Genomic DNA, 19,221 nt, shown 5'->3' on the forward strand with positions numbered 1-19,221 from the left:
TCAGTGATGCCTTGAAGTATACTGATGTTGGGCCCTGTGCCTACACGTCAGTTAAGTGGGATGAAGGAGTTGGTGTCTCTTACAATGATGCCCTGGCTAGTATTTGTGAACATATCTCCTTGATAAATGGTATTACACCCACACACAAAGCCCTAGGATATGAACGTGCTCAGTTGCACCGCATGGTCAACCACATTATACTTCCTCAAAGTGGTTCATATCAAAGGGTTTCATACACTGACACTCTTGTTTTATATGCCATTCTCACCAAAACTGAAATTTCATTTGCATATTTGATGGTAAGATACATGTTTGATTCTGTTAGAAGTGAAAAGGACAAAGCTCTACCTTATGGCATGTTTCTAACTTGTATTTTTGAGTATTTTGGTGTTGACTTGACCAATGAGAAATATGAGAATAGACATTCATACCTAAAGGGGGTGGTTCAGTGAAACAGAACAAAGGACCCACTCGATCTGAACGAGTCGTCCTAGATGATGAAGATGAGGAGTTTGTCCCTGAGGATTCCACTGCTCCTTCCACTGAGGGTACTTCCATTTCCACTGGGAAGAAATCCACTCTGCTGAATGTAGTCAGGGATGTTGCTCAAGAGTTTGTCTCTCAATCGAACCACTTGATTGAATTGAGCAAAGAGAAAAGGAAGCTGGCTAGCAAGCATGAGAACTTCCTGAAGAAGTCAAGGGATAGGGTGGCTGTACTGATGACCTTCATTGATAACCTTCAAAATGATGAAGATGCTGCCACTGATGTTGAAGAGGATGCTGTTTCGGAAGGGAATGGTTCTGATGCCTAGGATTTGTCTCATAAAAACTGCTGCTGCTCTCTTTTTGTCTCATGATTTCTGCTTCTTTTGCTACTTTTGAACTATTTCATTTTGGATGACTGTAATAACTCTTACTACTGATGCTCTTTAGACAGCTTAATTAGTACATTGATCTGTGCTCTAACTCTTTTCTGCAGGATGCAAACCTTTGTTTTTGTTGCTCTTATCCGCCCTTGATGACAAAAGGGGGAGTACAATAGCAATAGCAATAGGATAGGATAGCAGACTTGTTACTTATTTTTGCTGCATTAATACTTGTTTCTCACATGCTGAATCTGTCTGCTGATGGTAATAGCTTGATGTTGGGCTGATTATGTGATGTTGCTCATTTGATATCCCTTGTACAAGATATATTGTACATAACTCTTTATTGTGCTTCCTTTAAGTACAATGTGAAACAGGGACAAAGAGGAAAGCATAGATTCAGGGGGAGCAACATAAAATCAAAGGGAGTTTTCTAAACCTAACTCAAACTTACTTCCTTTTGATTATTGCTTAAATCATGTTTGTCATCAAGGGGGAGATTGTTGAGTTAAGAAATTAACTAAATTAATTAGTGATGACAAACATTATTTTTGACAAAATAAATAATTAGAGTGGTTTAATCAACAAGTATATCTTGCTAATTATTTATTATATGTTGCAGGCCAAAATGTGAATTACAGCCCAAATGGAATGAGAAACAAAACAAGATTGATGGGCTGGTAAATCAAGCAAAGCCCAAAAGGAAGCAAGCTTAAAAAATTAAAATGAGCCAAGCATATCTCTACCCGATCCAAGCCCAATTTTGTTTCAGCAAACAATTCCCTCCATCTTGCTCCAACCAAAGCAACGTTACTCTCCTCTCTAATCAAGTCAAATCAAGAGTTCAGAAAAGTAAGAAAGAGAAAGAGAGAAAAAGCTTCCTCCATAAGCCAATAACCAAAGAAGCAAGAGAGAGAGAGTTGAAGCTTGAAGCACAGAAGCTAAAACAGAAATCCCAAGCTAAATCAAGCTTAAGAAAGGTAATCCATCTCATCTTGCATGCATCAAATCTTCATCCTTTCTTCCCAACTCTCTGCACTATCCGAAAATGGCATTCAAGGAAAAGTTGATATCTGTTCTTCACTGCTACAAATCCACGGTCACAAGAGATTCTTGGGGACCAAGTTGCATCTCTATGGTTCAGATTTGGTTGACCATTGGAAGACAGTTTCATGACTTTCGGTCAAGTTGGAAAAGTCAGAAGCAAAGGTTCTACTTTGATGTTTGAGAAGAAAAAGTAAATCTGTGGCTTGGTGAAGCTCAAGGCTCAAGGTGTTGACCTTGGAAGAAGAACTCAGCCACATGCAAGGAGATAAAAGAAGAACTTCTGCTCATTCAGAACTAAGGAGAGAAAACCAGTGAATAGAGGTTATTGTTCTGAGAAAGCTCTTTGAAGAAGTTCAACTAACTGGACAGTGTAACCTAATCAAAGGTGCATTCCGCCAGTATGAAGAACTGAATCAGAGGCTTGTTAATCTGGTTTTTCGCATAGCACAGAGGCTGTTGATGAAGTCAATCTCCTTCATGTTTTACTGATTGTAATGTACTTTTCTAAGCTTATCTTTCTGTAATTTCTTGAGAGAAAAGGCATTGTGAGAAAGCTTGAGAAAAAGCCATGAGTGGAAAAAGGCTGAGAGATACACTTGAGAGAAAAGCCTAGAGTTATTTTCTGATTTCTTTAGGTTGATTAAGTGTCTTGTATCTAGTATCTGAATGGTATCCCTTTCTTAGTTGGGTTAGCACTAACAGGTATAGTTAGGTATTAGCATAGCCAATGTCAAGTTAGGTTAGAACTTGAGTGTGAAAGGATTGGGTCAATCCTGTGTTATTGGTGTATGTAATACAGTTTACTATAGTGAAATTCTTCCACAGTTGTGGAGGAGACTGGATGTAGGTTGCATAGCACAAGGCAACCGAACCAGGATACATGCTGGTGTTAGCTTTTCTCTTCTCTGCTGTGTTCTGTTTTCTGATATTCATGAGACAAAAATAAATTGTCTCATAAATTTCCGCTGCTAAGTTACAACAGAATCAGAATTGCAAATCTGTTTTAAAAGGGTTAACAACAGTAATTAAAAGGAAGGCATAGATTCAACCCCCCCTTCTCTAAGCCTACCACAACCTTCATGTATCTATCTTGGGCTTGGAGTGTGCAGACGGTGTCAAACTCATTAGTTAGTCCATTTGCGTATGTCTTCACTCGTATGGCCCAGAGGTAGCATTTCTCTTTCATGTCAGAAGTATCTTCATTCGTCCTCGCAGGAGTTTCAAACTTCTCGTAACTCTCTCCGCCACTCTCCTTTCGAATCTGTGGACTTTTTTCTTTTGTTGTCACCCCATCACTTGCAATTTTTCTACCAGATCCCCTAATTGTTCTAGCAATTTTGGAGTTTCATGAGTTTTTGCCCTCTCTCCATCTTGCGCTGATGCCCCCTCCTGCATTGCTGCTTCTTCTTGGCTTGAATCATTCAAGCCAAGGCTGAATGATGGCATCGGATCTGTTTTAGGAACATACGATGCTGTCCGTGCCATCATCATCAGCGTAGCAACGTCTTCTGGGGCTGGATTACTGCGTGATCATGTATAACGTATTATAAGAATAAGAATATACGAATGATAACGAAATATTGATTTTACTCTGATGAACTTACATTTTAGATGGAGCTGGTGGAAGCGTGGGTGTGCTTTCTTCAGGTTTTTGGGGTGGTTCAGGAGTGCTGCATGGTTACATAAAATTAATCATGTTATAAAAAAACTAGTCAGGGATCAATCGTGAAAATATACACCCCAACAGGAGCAATATACACCCAAACTGTAACCAAATACACACCCAAGACTATTTCTTACCTTTTTGTAGTTCCTTCAATTTGTAGCACAGGGGTTGGTTCATTTTCTGTCACAGGTATTTGTTCAATTTCCGGCACAGTGGTTGTTTGGGAAAGTGGTAGACAAACTTGAATCGGAACTCTAAACAAGAAGAAAAATAAAAGGTTAACAAAGCCTCCGAAAATAAAAAGGTTATAAAGTTGAAATTTTCTTGAAAAACTCACATTGCAAGCGCTTCGGACTGCATCTCTTCTCTCACAACCACCATGTTCTCTTCAGCTGGCTCACTGGCTGACTCTACAACCAGACTCAACCTAAAATACACCCTAAGAAAATTAAAAATACACGTGAAGCATTCAAAAGAAAGGACAAGCTTTGTTTTTTGAGAACTTACATACTTGCAGTTTTTGCTTTTTTTTCCTGGCTTTTTTTTCTCGAATAAAACATTAAAGGGCTTTTTTTTCTAAAAAAAATACATACAGAATTAGAAGTAGAAGGTAATAAAAGAATAAAAGTAACTGTTATTTGAAAGAGAAATTATATGCTCTCTGCTGGTTTGTTTACGCTACTTTGGTCTGTGTGTTCTTGAGATGAAGGATCATCACTTCCTAAGTTTATGTCCGGTATTCTAAACATAATAGAGTACATGTTATTCATAAAAAATACCATACTGTTAAATCAGGATAAGAAGATTTTATCAAATAAAGCTTCTTACGTTTTAGATGAGACATAGTGACCTTCCGTCGATCGCAGGTCAGCTTCCTTCTCCCTGGCAAACAACAAACAATTATTAGCAATGAAAACAACTTAAAATCTGAAATATACACCCCAACAAGACATACTCCTGTGCAGCAGATTTTTCATTGTTTTCCCTTAAGATTTCATCTAATTCTTCAGTTCCAATTTCAAATCTAACAGTACATGCATAAAAAAACATGTTAACAAATATAATTTTGATGATAGACGGTAATATAGCTTACAAAGTACTGTACCCATGATAGGATTGAGCTTGCTCAGGAGATGAATCCTCAACAATGACCTTTTTCTTTTTGGATTGTGTCTTGGGGTGAAAAAACAAGTATGAATCAGAAATACAAAATTAATTTGATCACAAAATACTAACCAAAGAAGTGCTTACTTTTGTGGTGTTCTCTGAGTCTTTTTCTTTGTTTTTTTCTTCTCTACTGGTGATGATTCTTCGCTTCTAAAAGTTAATAAGAGACGCTCTGTTAATACATGAAATCTTGATAATAAACTCAAAGGAAAGCAATAATAATTTCAGAACATTACTCATCACTTGATTCAGATTCTGAATCAGAATCCTCCTGAATCTTCTTTCTTTTTTTGGACTCAATTCTGGAAGGCAAACAATTATTATTTAAAAACATACTAAAAGGGATAAAATACACCCAAATGAATGCACAAAATACACCCAAATGAATACACAGAATACACCCAACTGGAGAAACAAAATACATCCAAGTATGTTACTTATTTTTTGGTTTTTCGGGTGGGTTGTTTCCTTGTTGAATTCTCTGAGTCTTCTTCAGTCTCAGACTCAGAGGTAGAATGGACCTCACTTTCAGTTGTTTCAGTCTCAGATGATGATGATGAACTTGCCTTCTTTTTTTTTGTTTTTTTGGTTTCTTCTTTTTTTTTCTTTTTTCTTTATTTCTTTCATTTTCTCCTTTGTTTCGGCCATCTTTACAATTCCCTGAAACATTAGAAATTTTAGTTAGCAGCATTCAGATAAATAAAATATACCCAAGATATTTTGTTCACTTACCATATGTTCCTCCATTTCTGCCCTCATTCTTTCAACCAACTGCTCTCTAGTCCAGTTGGCAATCCAGAGTTCTGGAGGTCTTTCTGCCCTCTTCTTGTCTTTATTTTTTGATAGATGAAAGTAAACTATCATCAGGGCAAACAGGCAGCCGTCAATTGCCTTTTTATTTTTTCAGATTGTAATCTGTTATGCCCTTGATAATAAAATTCAAAACATGTGCTTCCCAGTTTCGCTCTGTTATTGTGTCCATCTTGAAAATTGGTGCCAGGTGCACAGGGGAAATTTTGTTTATTGTCGTTGGTAACAGGAACGCCATCTGTATATAGAGGATGAAAATTCTCTTGAACATGAGGCGATCCTGTTCATTATCAACACCAATAGCCATCATCTCATCTGTCAGATTTTTGAGGGTCTTCCCCTAGAATCTTCTAAAAATTTGTTTGTCGTCTTCAGAAAGATCCTTATAATTGACTTTTTGAGGAAATAAATTTTTTACAAAAAGAAAAATAACATAGTATGAAAATCACTTGAAATACACCTGAATATGGCTCATATACACCTATGTTTGTAGCGAGTTACCTGATGCGTTGATGCCAAGCGCAGCTCCTATTGTTTTTGGTCTTACTTTAAAGGAACCGTAGCCGGTTTCGAGTCTGTTTTCCCCTAATTTAAAGGAGTTAGCCAACTCCTTTAATATTTGGTGATGCACCCTTAGCGACGGGATGTGCATCAGGCTACCAAATCCCAAATCCCTAACAATTGCTTTCTTCTCCTCGCTCATATTTCTGAATTTGTCACTCAACAAATGGATTGCACACTTAAGGTCTTTGGTTTGCTGTAAACAAAGCAAAATTAGAGTCAGATATATTTCTATTATGAAAAACTGATTTGATCTAAGACATATATTTGTTCTTACATTTTTTTCAGCTTGATTTTTGCCTGCCATTTTTTCTAAAATGAAAAATACACCCATAGATATCAGTCAGATACACCCATAGATCAGCCATATACACCTATACGGATTCTCATAAGTATTTAATTAGATCAGTTCAAAATGATGTTTCAATTCACTCAAACATGCATAAATATACAAGGTCAAGCAACATTACAAGGTCAAGCAATATACACCCAAGGACAAACAATATTTAGAATACTTGCAACAGTTGATTATATTACATTATATCAATTCAGAAATATACACCCAATAAATTATGCCATATACACCCAACAAATTACTCCATATACACCCACCAAATTATGCAATATACTCCAAAAAATCAGTTACGAGAAGAACTAGAACAAGAAGAACAGTAAAACCTAGAACAACTAAGAAGAATAGTAAAACCTAAAACCAAGAAGAACAGTAAAACCTAGAACAAGAAGAACATTAAAAACAGTAAAATGAGAGCTAGAACAAGAAGAACAGTAAAACCTAAAAAAAATGTAGAAGAACAGTAAAACCTAGTTCTTCGATTTCGAAATATGGAAAATCTACAAGATGAGTAAAATAGTAACGTACCTTGAGTAATATATCTTCGTTTTTTCTGGAGATTGTTGATGGAGAGTTCTATCTTGTGTTGATGGTTTCTGCTAATCTTCGCGACGAGTTCTATCTCTTCAATTTGGAATGTTGCTTGAAAATGGACGGTTTGTGTTTTCTTCGAAGGAGAAGTGGAAGAGTGCGCCATAAGGAGTGCTTTTTGCGAAGCGCAACCGTTGAGTGGCGCGCGTGTAATTTACGCTCCATTCAAAAGGAGTGAGTGCGCGTGGATTGAAGTCTAGGCTGAGCAACTTGTAACACTTGTAGACCTTTTTTGCTTGTATGTGTAGCAGGTCCGATAATGTATAATATGACCATTATAAACGTAACCTACGTTATTTCTTTATAAATACTACTTAACTAAAGTGTGTGAGTTGATAATTAAGTACTACTTATTTACATCTAAATCAAAATGAAAAGTGAGTCAATAAAGATAACATCTGAACCATGGAAACCTTCGTGAACACATTAACTAATTCACCAATTGCCTATTGTGTGTTTGCATTGGAGAAATGTTAAGCCAAATAAATTGTGTACAATGTAAGTCTATGCTTCTGATGGAATATAACATAATACAAGGTCGGGTATAAGTTAAACATTTCACACCCAACACGAGATTTTTATCGTACTAAAATATTAACTTATAAGTAAATGGAATTGAAAAATAAAAGATGTGTACTCGTAAAGTGCCAAATGTTAATTGGAGAAGTGAAAGAAGCCTGGTGCATGCACGTAGAGGAAGGAACAATATTGATAATCGTTTTTTATTTCATTTTCTATTTTTGTAATAATATCTAGCCAATGAGAGCGAAGCATGCACGTGATGCCCATCCCCAGCCCATAAGCATGGGTCTGATCGGGCCACAGGCCCATATCATCGATCCTGCATGAAATACAACAACGTGTCGCCTTCATACACTTCAACGTGTGACTGAGTCAATGACTACTCTACGATAAATTCATAAAATAAATAAATTAGAAGGACAATAATACCCCTCCGTAAGAATAGTACTAGGTGGGCCAGGTTCCATGGGAAACGGACAGAATATCATTATAGAGTGGGCCCATGATGAGTCACGAGAATTGAAGAGAGAGAAAAGAAGAAAAGGATTAGCTTTTGGATTTTAGCACAAAGAAAGGAGGGACAGAAATGTCAATCAACAACGTTACATGGGTGAATGCATTAGTCACCAATGTCACTTTCGGATAAGCCCGCCACCTGTTTCTTTAGAACCCCACCTCTTCCTTCTTTCTCTTTCTCACCTAAACAATAATTAATTCATATTAACTCTATGCTTATTATTTAATCTTTGCTTAGGATCCTCCCCGATCTCGACCCTATCCTTGTTTGAAATAATAAATAAATGAGAAATGCTAGAACCAACAATTTTTGTGATTCGTAGTCATTAAATAGTTATTAATGATAGTTTTAATAGTGTAAGATTAGTGTGAGATTTCATCCAATGACTCACTTTTTTTACTAGTTACATACTAGCCAAAATTTAACAAAGTTACTGGCCCTAGACTTTTCTTAAATAAATTAAACAGTTTAAAGAACATATCTTTGCTATACTAATTTCATTTTACAATCTAAAATTCATTAAACCTATAAATTAGAAAGTAGAAACAAAATTAAAAAATGGATTTGGAAGGCTGCAAAATTCTAGACAGAGAAAGGAGATAGGGGCCCACCATTAAGGCTAAACCACAATTATTGAGCACCAAAACCATGTCCTAATGAATCTCATCTCCTTCTATAAATAACCCCTTTCTTCTTCATTGTTTCTCATTCACAACTTTCTACAACGCCTCTGAAGCAAAGGGAAAAAAACATCATTGGAAGAAAATAAATAAGAAACAACGTTAAGAAACACTAAACCATGAGTTACTTGAACCGTGTTTGGATGGCTGCCACGGTGGCGGTTGCACAAGGCCACACCGACCCAGGCCACAAGTGCAAAACCGCCGTCAAGTCTATCCACAACAACCGCACCCGTCTCTTCTCTGCCGGAAGCCTCTCTGATCTCCGGCCCTTGTCTGGCCTTATGGGATCTGACGTTGCCGGAGCTGCGACGGGGAACGGTTCCTCCGCCGATGATCGACGGGGGCAAACCGACGACTCTCTCCGGAAGGTTATGTACTTGAGCTGCTGGGGCCAGGGCTGAGAGCCTCCGGCGTCGTCGCCGTCTGCGGCGATTTGAGCTCACCGGATGAGGAGTTAGTAACCAGGATCCTGGTCTCGGGTCGAGATCGGATCTGAAGAGCCAAAAGGAGTGGTTGACCGGGTCAAATCGAGTGACTCGGTTGATGAAGAGAGTTAAATATTTTGGCTTTATCGATAAATATTGTAAATTGAACACTGTACATATGAGAATGGTTTTCTGACCTCCCTAAAATTTGTAACTTGAGTTATGAGAAGTGGAAAATTTGACATATCTAGTTATCTTCTTTCTCTTTGGAGTTCCAGCTAAACCTACTTAATGTCATTTTGAACTGAATTTTCGTGGAACTTAGATTCCCTTGTAATCAAAAGGATCAGGCTAATAATCATGGAATTTTCCTCCTCCATAATTCATGAGCTTAAAAAGTTGCTGAGCTTTTATTTATTTATTGTTGGGGATATACAAATTATCTTTATACAAATCCTATGTAATGGTTGTTGGTACTACTGTTAGGACTTAAATAAATCAAGCAGTGAGTAGTTAGTTACTTAGCTCCAGACTCTACTACTCCAGTGAATTTTTATTTTTTTTTTCTATTTTTTCAAATAAAAAATCAGTCTTTGTTACTGGTTCTGGAGTTGCCTCTTGAATCAAGCAAAGACGTTTTTCTGGTGTCTTTTAGATGGTGATAAAGGGAATATTATTAGTGTGAAACTCTGAATATTGGCGCAATTTTCAGAACAAAGGAACATATAGGCCTATAATTTGTAGGCAGAGATTCGAAATGCCCCTTTAGTGCGAAAAAGTTCTATGATTTCTGAACAACACTGGCTAAAATGGAAACATCTGGGAAGCTGGAAGGTATGAAGCTTGGCATTATTAGGGATGGGAAACAAGATTATGACCTTTTACTTTCATATTTTGGTCAGACCAAGTCATAGTTGAAACAGCCTTAAAATTATAGTCTTGTCTTAATGGCCACCCCCTTTTCCTGTTCATCTGATGTTGCCTGATGTATTATTGTACAAATGTCTCGTTGTATATGAATTGAGTGTAATTTTACTGAAGAAATAGTAAGATAGAAAATTTTATCAGGAAATGGAATATATTCAAATTGTATAGGAACAAAAATTGGTGTAACAAAAAGGCTACAATAAGGCACAGGATTTACAATGGGGATTGGGTCAATAAATTACCCTGGAATCAAAATCATTACATAAACAGTAAACACTAACATGGGAAGAGAATGTAAACATAGAGAGAAAATGGATTAAAGAATAACAGAAAAAAACACACTGAGCTAATGTTACATTGGTGTAGTATCAGCAACAATTTATCCAAATCAAACAGGCAGGGAAATACTCCTCTGGGGTCCAGATGCAACGTTTGGTTTGATGTCCCAAGATGCAACATGATGGTCTTCCTCAGGAAGTATAAAAGGCAAAGAAATCTCTCGGATCATCAACTCTCCACAAAATGGGCATTCACTAGCTATAGCATCATCCAATTGTGCTCGGAGCTGCCCCATCAATTTCACATAAGAGTACAGAACACAAAGTTATTAGTCCAAAGTCCATGAAAATCACCCAAAGATTAGCTCTTTCAAGAGCAATTCCACTTAATAATAACAATACTGATAGATGTTACTTGATGCATAACAGAGAGTTCTAAACGAACCTTGTCTACAGTAGTCATGCTAGGTATAGAATCCTCGGATGAAGAAAGGGTACCATTAGATTCCCTTCTTGCTTCACTGCCTATCAAAGTAAGTTGTTTCTGTAGATCCAGAATATACTCGGCCTGTAACATTTCCCATTCAATTCAATTTAAATGAGGGTCTTTGTTGATAACAACAAACTTTCAGATAAAATACAGGAGGAAGATTCACAAAGGAATATCAAGAAGGGGGGTGGGGAATATAGGAGGAAAAATGGTGGTATATTTACATGGGATTCAACTGTACAGCGAGTAACATGGGCAATCAGGCATTGTGCATGGAAGGCATGTCCACAAGGGAACACATAAAAAGGAGCCATTGGCCCTACGGACGTATAACCACGCCCCATGCCAATCTCCCTGCCGGCAGTTAATATTTTCCGGCGACACACCTAGAGAGCACATTGAAAAATTATCATACATTAGTGAAATTCAGCTACTAAATTCCCATGTAAACAAAAAGCATAGTGATTTTAATATTAGTATGGTACATAGGTGAACATATGAACATTTGAAAAGGATAGATGCAGTATTGCAAAAACATATTATGATGAAGATCAATACCCCGCATTCCTCATCGCGATCAATAACAGTGCATCTTTGAGCAAGTGCACTAATATCTTTTCTAATGTTGTCAGCACCATGGGTAGCGTCATTCATCTCCTCCTTTAGTTGTTCAATTTGCTTGTTGTAATCCTCCAATGATGAACAGATAGCCTCCTGAATAAATTCAGGAAAAATATATAAATTGAAATTCCAAGAATTCAAGGCATAAAAGCATCATATTACTTTGTATATAACATTTTTGTGCGTTAAAATTCAAAGAGGAAGTAAACGTTCTTCCATTCATTTTCAGGAAACATAGGAGAAAAAGACAATATATCTAGCAGGCATCATAAAACATATTGATCAAAATTTAATTTTGTTAATCAACATGAGTAAACCAGAGAAGAGATAATTGTACCTTGAAGTCATCAATCAGGGCAAAATCAGGAAAGAATGGTAATATATCCTCTATCTTCAAGAGACCATCAGTTTCTTTAAGGAAAGCAATTGCCTTCCTTATGTTTTCCCGCTTAGTTCCTTTTTCTTGTTCAACAACATGCTTGGCGATCATGAGCCACAGCTTCTTTCTCAAATCTTCATCATCCTCAACTTTATCGGCTTCAGCCATTGCTAGCTCTGGATCAACCTAATGCAGAAGAGTTAATTAGAACAACAACAAAAAAGTCACCTTTTAGAAGAGATAACCACTTCAATATATTTTTCTTATGATGTATAAATCTTGCAAAATAAAGAATTCCTAACTGAATATGTTGAATAACATTTTCCAAACTCAGACTCTTGTAGAACTCCAATATTTTAAAAAATTGCAAGAGGATTAAAGGAGAAAAGCATGAGAGATGGTGTTCAAAAGCTCTTGATGAAGAACATTTGATAAAAACATCTCAGAGCTGCTTGAACACAATATTACCGGATTAGTCTAACCTGTAGGGCAAGAGCAACTGCTTCTTCATGCATAGACATCATGCTGTATATATGAACACATGCACGCATTCTTTTTTGCTTGAGGCAAAGGCGCAGGGCATACTTAGGATCATAGAAGAATTCAGGACCATTTATTTGTCCCTTCCCAAACTTGCATTCTAGGAAACGTAAAAGTGCACTATCATCTTCCTGAATAGACAGATGGGAAACAAAGTGAATACAAATATAAGTGTTAGGCACAATATCAATATCAAACATGTACAAGAGTCGTAAGTTCTGTCAAATCTAATCAAAATGAACCAAAACTCTCATGCATTGGCTGCAAGAAATGCGAAGACTTTTAAGAGTTAATCAAATTTATCTGATTTTCCCCAAGGTGCATGTTAAAACTTCTGTTGTTCAAGTATGTTTGCAATTGAAATCTAAACATGACATTTCAGTTTTAATAAGGACAATATTACAATATAACTATTATCATGTTGCAGTCCAAATCTGTCATTTCAGCTTTAATGATTGGCGCAAAGAGTAGTTGTTGGTTACATGCATGAGAAGTGAAAGCACAGGCAATTATAATGTCAAATAGTACAAAGAATGTGAAACACCCTTCTAACCACCACATCAGGGGTATATATATACAAGAAGCAAACCACTCAACCTGCTTTGCATATAAAGAAAGCAGCAAGTTATGAACTCCAGGATCTTCGTTATGCAATCTATGAACACAATATTCAAGATATTTGATGACCTCATGTGTCTCATTCCTGCAAGTGAAAAAAGTGGATATAAAATAAAACTAAAATTCTCAAATAGAATATCATGAAAGTTTACGAAAATCTGTTGGATGCAGGTGGAAAAAAGCTAAAGGAAAATAATTCAATTGATGAATAAGGGAGAAAAAGCAAAAGGAAAATAATTGAATTGATGAACTCATTTCTGAAAATGATAGAAAATGGAATGCCGTACTTTGCATGAGGTTCACTTGAATAACGCATCATTGCAGGAATCAATTTTCTTGGGTTCAGGTTCTTCGTAGCCATCCATGACTCCACAGTTTCATATGCATCAAGGGCGATAAGGTCTGGAGCAAACTTATACTGCATAGGACCGGAATGTCATTCATTACTTACTATTTTATAGGCAGAGAATGAGAGGCCTCAGTGCCAAACAAAAGTAATAGAAAATAAAGGTCAATCAAGAGGAATGAAATAATATTGAGGCAAAATTGTTATCACTAGGCCCATAACAAAAGCTTGAACAATACCTGAAGGTCTTCAGGCACAGAAGGTTTCTGAAGCACTTCCAGTGCTTTTTTAGCTTCTCCTTGCTGAAAGCAAAATTCCACAAAAACAGAAGGAAAGAACAATGAAGTGAGATACTAGTATCAAATAGTCTTTAATAACCACATGTAGCAAAAGTGAGTACCTGAATGTAATGGTGAACTACAATCTCATAATGACCTTTTAAGCTAGCAAAGTATACCAACTCGTCAACCCTTCCATAACTGTCAAAAGCAGCAAAAGCAGAATTATGCTAGATAAAACTATATATGTGTACAAGAAAGATCATCAAAATTCGTCCAAAGACATAAAGAAGTATTATACACTACCTTTCTAAAAGCTTCATTGTGGTAGCTTCATCCAATTCATCCTTGCTGTCACTGAGAAAAGCACGAAACTCCTGAATGGTTGATTGGTACTCTGAATTGCTATTCTCCAAAGAAGATTCATCTTCCAAAAGCAGCCGATTTATCTAAAGATCAAGGTACTTTCAAAATTTATTTGCATATATAGAAAGAAAAAAAAAAGGAAAAACTAATGACACAACTCAAGGACAAAGAATACAGCCAATTCAGTGATTCCATTTCAAAAACCCTGCATTACCATTTTTTCCCAACAATGAAAACCAAAGCATAATTCAGTATTCTTGCTTTTACTATCAAGCAACAGGAAACATGACTTGGTCATTCGATGACATGAATTTGTGGTTTTCTTAGAAACAAAAATGTGGTATTTATTTTCTATTATTTACTTACAACTGTTTACAATGTTTTCATCATGCACTCATGTGGATATCATTGACAGAAAAGGGCAAGAAACAAGATAAATTTGTCAGGCATGCAGTAGAACCTTGTCCAGATATAATTCAGTTGCCCATGTGGATATCATTGTTATCTGACATTTATCGCCCTTTTCTAAATTATCAAGCTTCCGCAGTAAGAAAGTTCTCAAAGCATCCTGCAAATAAGAAGAGAAAATATCGAACTTTCATATTTATGAATCAAATTTTCAAGCAGTGAAATATAATGGCAAAATATAAGATGCATAAATCAAAATCAGTTTCCTATACCTATGCTCACAACAAGAAGCTATAATCGTAAGGGATTAAACAGGCACATGAATGTTATGATGAAAACTAAATTTATCTTTTATCAGACTTGCACGCAAAAGAAGGCTGGAATAAAGCAGCAGAGCACAATTTAATGAGAAAATCCAAATTAAACATGAACTCTTCCAGAAATGCTCAAACTGACAAGTAATGCAGCCATATAATCTTATTTAAGGAAGGGGAAAAAAGGGCATTCTTCTAATTCACATAATAGAAAATATCAATAAAATGAGAAGTACCTGTTCACCAGCACTTATGAACTTCAAAGTGACTTCCTCAAATGATAAAATATAATTGATCTGCAAAATCATATTCCTGTCAGTTACTATTCTTTTGGGATAATAAAGGTAAGCATGACTAGAAACGAGAGAGTCATAGGCATGTACCTTTATCACAAAAAAAGAAAAAGGCTTGCTTTTATAATCAAATTATCACAATTGTGTGGAGATAACGATGAAAAAAAAATTTTAAAGCACCAAACTTCAAATCTATAAATGGAATTTATAAAAGATATACCAAGTGGCCTTTGTCAAGGAACCGATCCTACAGAATTTGGAGTAAACAGAAGGGACTTTTCAAAGTTCCACATATGGATCTCTTAAAAGTGTGAAAAGATTCATTGGGAAAGATGTATTATGATCACCTGAGCAGTGAGCAATATGCTATAGGCCATTTTCATTATCAATTAGACCGTGATATGAATCTTTAAAGTTTATCTCCATGAGAGACAAGTCCACTGATAAATATAGTGGACCAAAATCCAAGGACGCAATGCATTTACTTTTAGGTTACCAAGTTTCACATAAGCAAGGTAATTCTTGTACACCAATATATTGAAACTAAAAAGAAAATTACCTTGGCATAGAATGATGCAGCTCTGAAATAATCTTTAGATGAAAATGCAGCTTCAGCCTGCACCACAAAATATTCCAATTAAACACCAAATTACAGCTTTTTGGTAAAATAAATCTGTGAACTTATATGACTATGTAACCGTTTTCTGGTCAGAATAAAAAACTAGTGGGCAATACCTGCACTAAATATACTTGGTCCCTTTGAATTGGATCACGGCAATTTGCTAAAGCAGCAGCATACTCTTTCATGTCAAGATACACTTTCCACATATCTCGACCCTCATCATCAATAGACACCTATTAAATTGCCAAATCCAACAGCAGCTCTGATTACTATTTAACCAACCTAGTTAAATGCGAAATACGAGAGACTGCAAAATAAGACAATAATTACAATACAAACCTGAAAGATAGAGTTTTGGTCATATGCATAGAATAAGCCAGCTGTGGCATCACTACATAATCCAATAATACCCTTCGATTTTGATTCTGAAACTTGATCGAACTGAAGTTCCTCTATAATATGTTCGCTAATTCTGTTTACAACCTATGTTCATAATTTAGCAAGCATTCATAAACGCCTTAAAACAAAGTTTTGTATGGGATAAGCATTATACAAAACACAATTAAGATAGAGAAGAGCGTACACACCTTGACTTTATTCCCTAAAAGCAACAAAAAGTGGAATTCAGACAATGCTATTGAACATGGTTTGATCATTTCTGATCCTTCAGACAATTTTGAGTAGTCCAAAAGAGCCTTGTTCTCAATGAAATTTTCATTCCCACTTGAAGAACTGTCAAGTTATCAAAAGTTTGGGGAGAAAGGCTAATAAGTTCCTTAGAAAAGAACAATATGGAAGGGATTTCACAAAAGACTACATTGAGATCCACTCCTAAAGCATAAGTAGCATAGTTAGAATCAAGATTTGCAGACACGAGACCACATAATAAAAAATGGAATGAATCAAGTTCTATATTTAATAAAATAGATAACACTTTCAAGACATTCTCTACCCTACCTGTGTTGCCCTCCACCAAAATTTAAGCCACCATGGTAAATACCAGCTCCAGAAAGCCACGCAAAATGCACAGCCCTTCGTTGCTTAATGTAAAAATGCAGCTCGCTGAAAAATAACAAGGAAAAGATGAGTACACAAAACAAAAGTAAAGGCCGCAAATAACAAGGAAATATTCAGCCACTAGATATCTACATTTTTTTCTGAATGTTCCCAAGACAAAACACTAATATGATCAAAAGAGAGAAAGGAAAGAAGTAGTTACCTGTTTGGTATTTCGCCAGGAAGTTCCATGAAATGTACTGTACGGTCTGCATAACTTGAAAACACAGTCTACACTTGGATAACAATCAGCATAATTAAACTTTGAACTAAAATAAGCACATAAGGAAAAGGGTAAGATTTATTAATGTGATATTTTTATTTTTATCAAACATGGTTTAATAGTGTCATAGAATTATATCTTGTTTTAGCACAAACAAGCAATTAAAAAGTACCCAACAGGAATAACCTGTTTATAGATACTGTACTACTAATCTTTTCTCTTAATAAATGGTAGTAAGGGGAGGTTATTCTAGTACGCAAAGCAAATGTCAATATCAATAGTATTTGACTTACTTCTAATGACCCAAAGCCAGTGAAAGAATATAGCCGAGTAGGAGTAACAGCCATCACATAATATCTAGTCCCATTAATTATGCTAGCTGTTTCCATCTGAAAAGAAAAAGGAAAGGAACCAGTAATGTAATGTCTTGAGTCATATTTGAAGGAAAAGTTGAGGGGGAAAACTCTAGCTTAGTATTTATTTATTTTGTTAATAGGAATAGTAAACGTGAGCTTCAGTTTCCTTGAAGAAAATAAAAGAAAAAGAGAGATGGAAACCGCTAAACTCTCAAATCTTGAAAAATGAACCAAAACAATGTATAAAACCTGCAAGCCCATAAAAGCTTCTGGGAGTTCTGATAATTCAAAGAGAAATTTAATATACTTCTCCTTCTTATCCTTCTCATCCACAGCCAATTCATGAAGTTGACCATTTTCAGTACCAAGAATGACTTCTTTGGTGGAAACTGCATTTGAGAATTTCAATCAAAACCTCAAGCAGAAATGAGCATTTACTTACACCAACAAGCAATTGGCATCAATCAATTATATGATGAACAATAAACTCTACCTTCAGTTATCTGTTGCCTGTTCCACGCAACTGCATTCACAACAAGACCTTTCAGCTTGCTCAAAACTCGAGGCTTGGTCCATTTTGCATGAGTATAGAAAGTTTCAGCTCCCCCAGGACCGACAACAGTGGCAATGCAGTGACTCCCTCCAGGATCAACAAAAACCCTGTGGATCGACTGCTCCCCAGGTCGACCCGCAGAGAGATCGATCTCTGCACTCCAAACAATATCACATTCTTACCAACCCAATTGCACAAACTCCAAATTCCAGAATAAGCTCAACCACACAACTATCAACTAAGCAAAAGGCTAAAAAAAGAAGATGAGCCCCTACTCCATCTCTAGATAAAAACATAAACAGAGTCGCCAATTAGCTACCCCAAAAGAAAAAGTTACTGAATTCACAACAGGATGTGAACCAATTTGAACTTTGGATAACACAGGACATGCTCAAACGATCATGGCAAAGGCAATGTGATGATTCCAAAAAGTTGAAATTTTTACCATTTGAATCGCCAACCCCAAAATCATGCCTGATGACCCATCCTTTGCTGGTCCCAATGACGATGACATCGTTTCCAGCAGCCATACATGTGATAACTCCACGCCCTTTAGCAGCATATCGTTCTAGAAGGTCCACCGTAAACACTTGCCTCCCATGATCCATCCTATAAATTTCAAATTCATTTGTACATTTAAAAAAAAAAAAAAGAAGATATTTTCAATTGAAATTAAGCACAATTCATGTTTAAGGTACAAAGACACAACTTGATATAATGGGATCTGCCAAAAAGAGCTTACTTGATCGACGGATGAATGGTTTAGAGCTGAAAACTTGGAATTCGGTGGTTTTGATCACTGCTGATACCAAAACAAAATCACTGTGGTTTCTGCATCCACATGGAACTATCTTTTTTTTCCCATCATACACCGGAGAAGACGATCAATTGCGATAGTTTTGCTGGGAGGCATCTTCCATGGTCCTAATAACTCATGGACCATCATGGTCCTTCACAGTTTCAAAAATTTTAGTATGAGATACGAACATTTAATTAATGTGTGTCTTACTGTCTTTGTTAAAGATTATAAAAAATACATAGAATTTAAGTTTTTTTAATGTATTTATTATATATTTATTAAAATAAAATATTTAAAATTTTTATAATAATAATTTTAACATGTATTAATTAAATACTTATCATAATTTTATCTAACATTTTTCTTTTCAAACTCACTCTAATTGAAAAGGAATATTATCCTATAATTGCCTTTTATTTTTATTTTTAGATAGACATTGATATAAATTCTGCATTAATTTTTTTTTTTATGATAAAGTAAGTCAACGACTCCAAAAAAAGTAAAAGACAAAGCCACAAATAAACAAAAAAAAAATAAAAATACTG

The 19,221-nt window shown here is 36.0% G+C and overlaps 2 protein-coding genes across 2 annotated transcripts; one reads left to right on the top strand and one right to left on the bottom strand.

Annotated features, from left to right (window-relative positions):
- The first annotated feature begins 8,795 nt into the window (after nt 1-8,795).
- On the top strand, nt 8,796-9,456 carry LOC112772702 (uncharacterized). The gene has a single exon (XM_025817676.3). The coding sequence runs from the start codon at nt 8,901-8,903 to the stop codon at nt 9,183-9,185; it is 285 nt and encodes a 94-aa protein (XP_025673461.1). The 5' UTR covers nt 8,796-8,900; the 3' UTR covers nt 9,186-9,456.
- An 812-nt stretch (nt 9,457-10,268) lies between these two features.
- On the bottom strand, nt 10,269-18,879 carry LOC112772701 (vacuolar sorting protein 18). Its single transcript, XM_025817675.3, has 24 exons — nt 18,620-18,879; nt 18,323-18,486; nt 17,818-18,030; nt 17,574-17,713; nt 17,262-17,357; nt 16,909-16,976; nt 16,647-16,751; nt 16,277-16,421; nt 16,029-16,172; nt 15,803-15,922; nt 15,627-15,683; nt 15,011-15,070; nt 14,513-14,620; nt 13,993-14,135; nt 13,809-13,887; nt 13,648-13,710; nt 13,350-13,480; nt 13,042-13,147; nt 12,387-12,575; nt 11,863-12,090; nt 11,463-11,618; nt 11,129-11,290; nt 10,860-10,982; nt 10,269-10,701 (listed from the first exon to the last, which is right to left on the bottom strand). The coding sequence occupies exons 2-24, from the start codon at nt 18,483-18,485 to the stop codon at nt 10,525-10,527; spliced, it is 2,976 nt and encodes a 991-aa protein (XP_025673460.1). The 5' UTR covers nt 18,486; nt 18,620-18,879; the 3' UTR covers nt 10,269-10,524.
- Between the last annotated feature and the right edge of the window lie 342 nt (nt 18,880-19,221).

The sequence above is a fragment of the Arachis hypogaea genome, chromosome 18 (assembly GCF_003086295.3).
Source record: "Arachis hypogaea cultivar Tifrunner chromosome 18, arahy.Tifrunner.gnm2.J5K5, whole genome shotgun sequence".
NCBI classification, from domain to species: domain Eukaryota; kingdom Viridiplantae; phylum Streptophyta; class Magnoliopsida; order Fabales; family Fabaceae; genus Arachis; species Arachis hypogaea.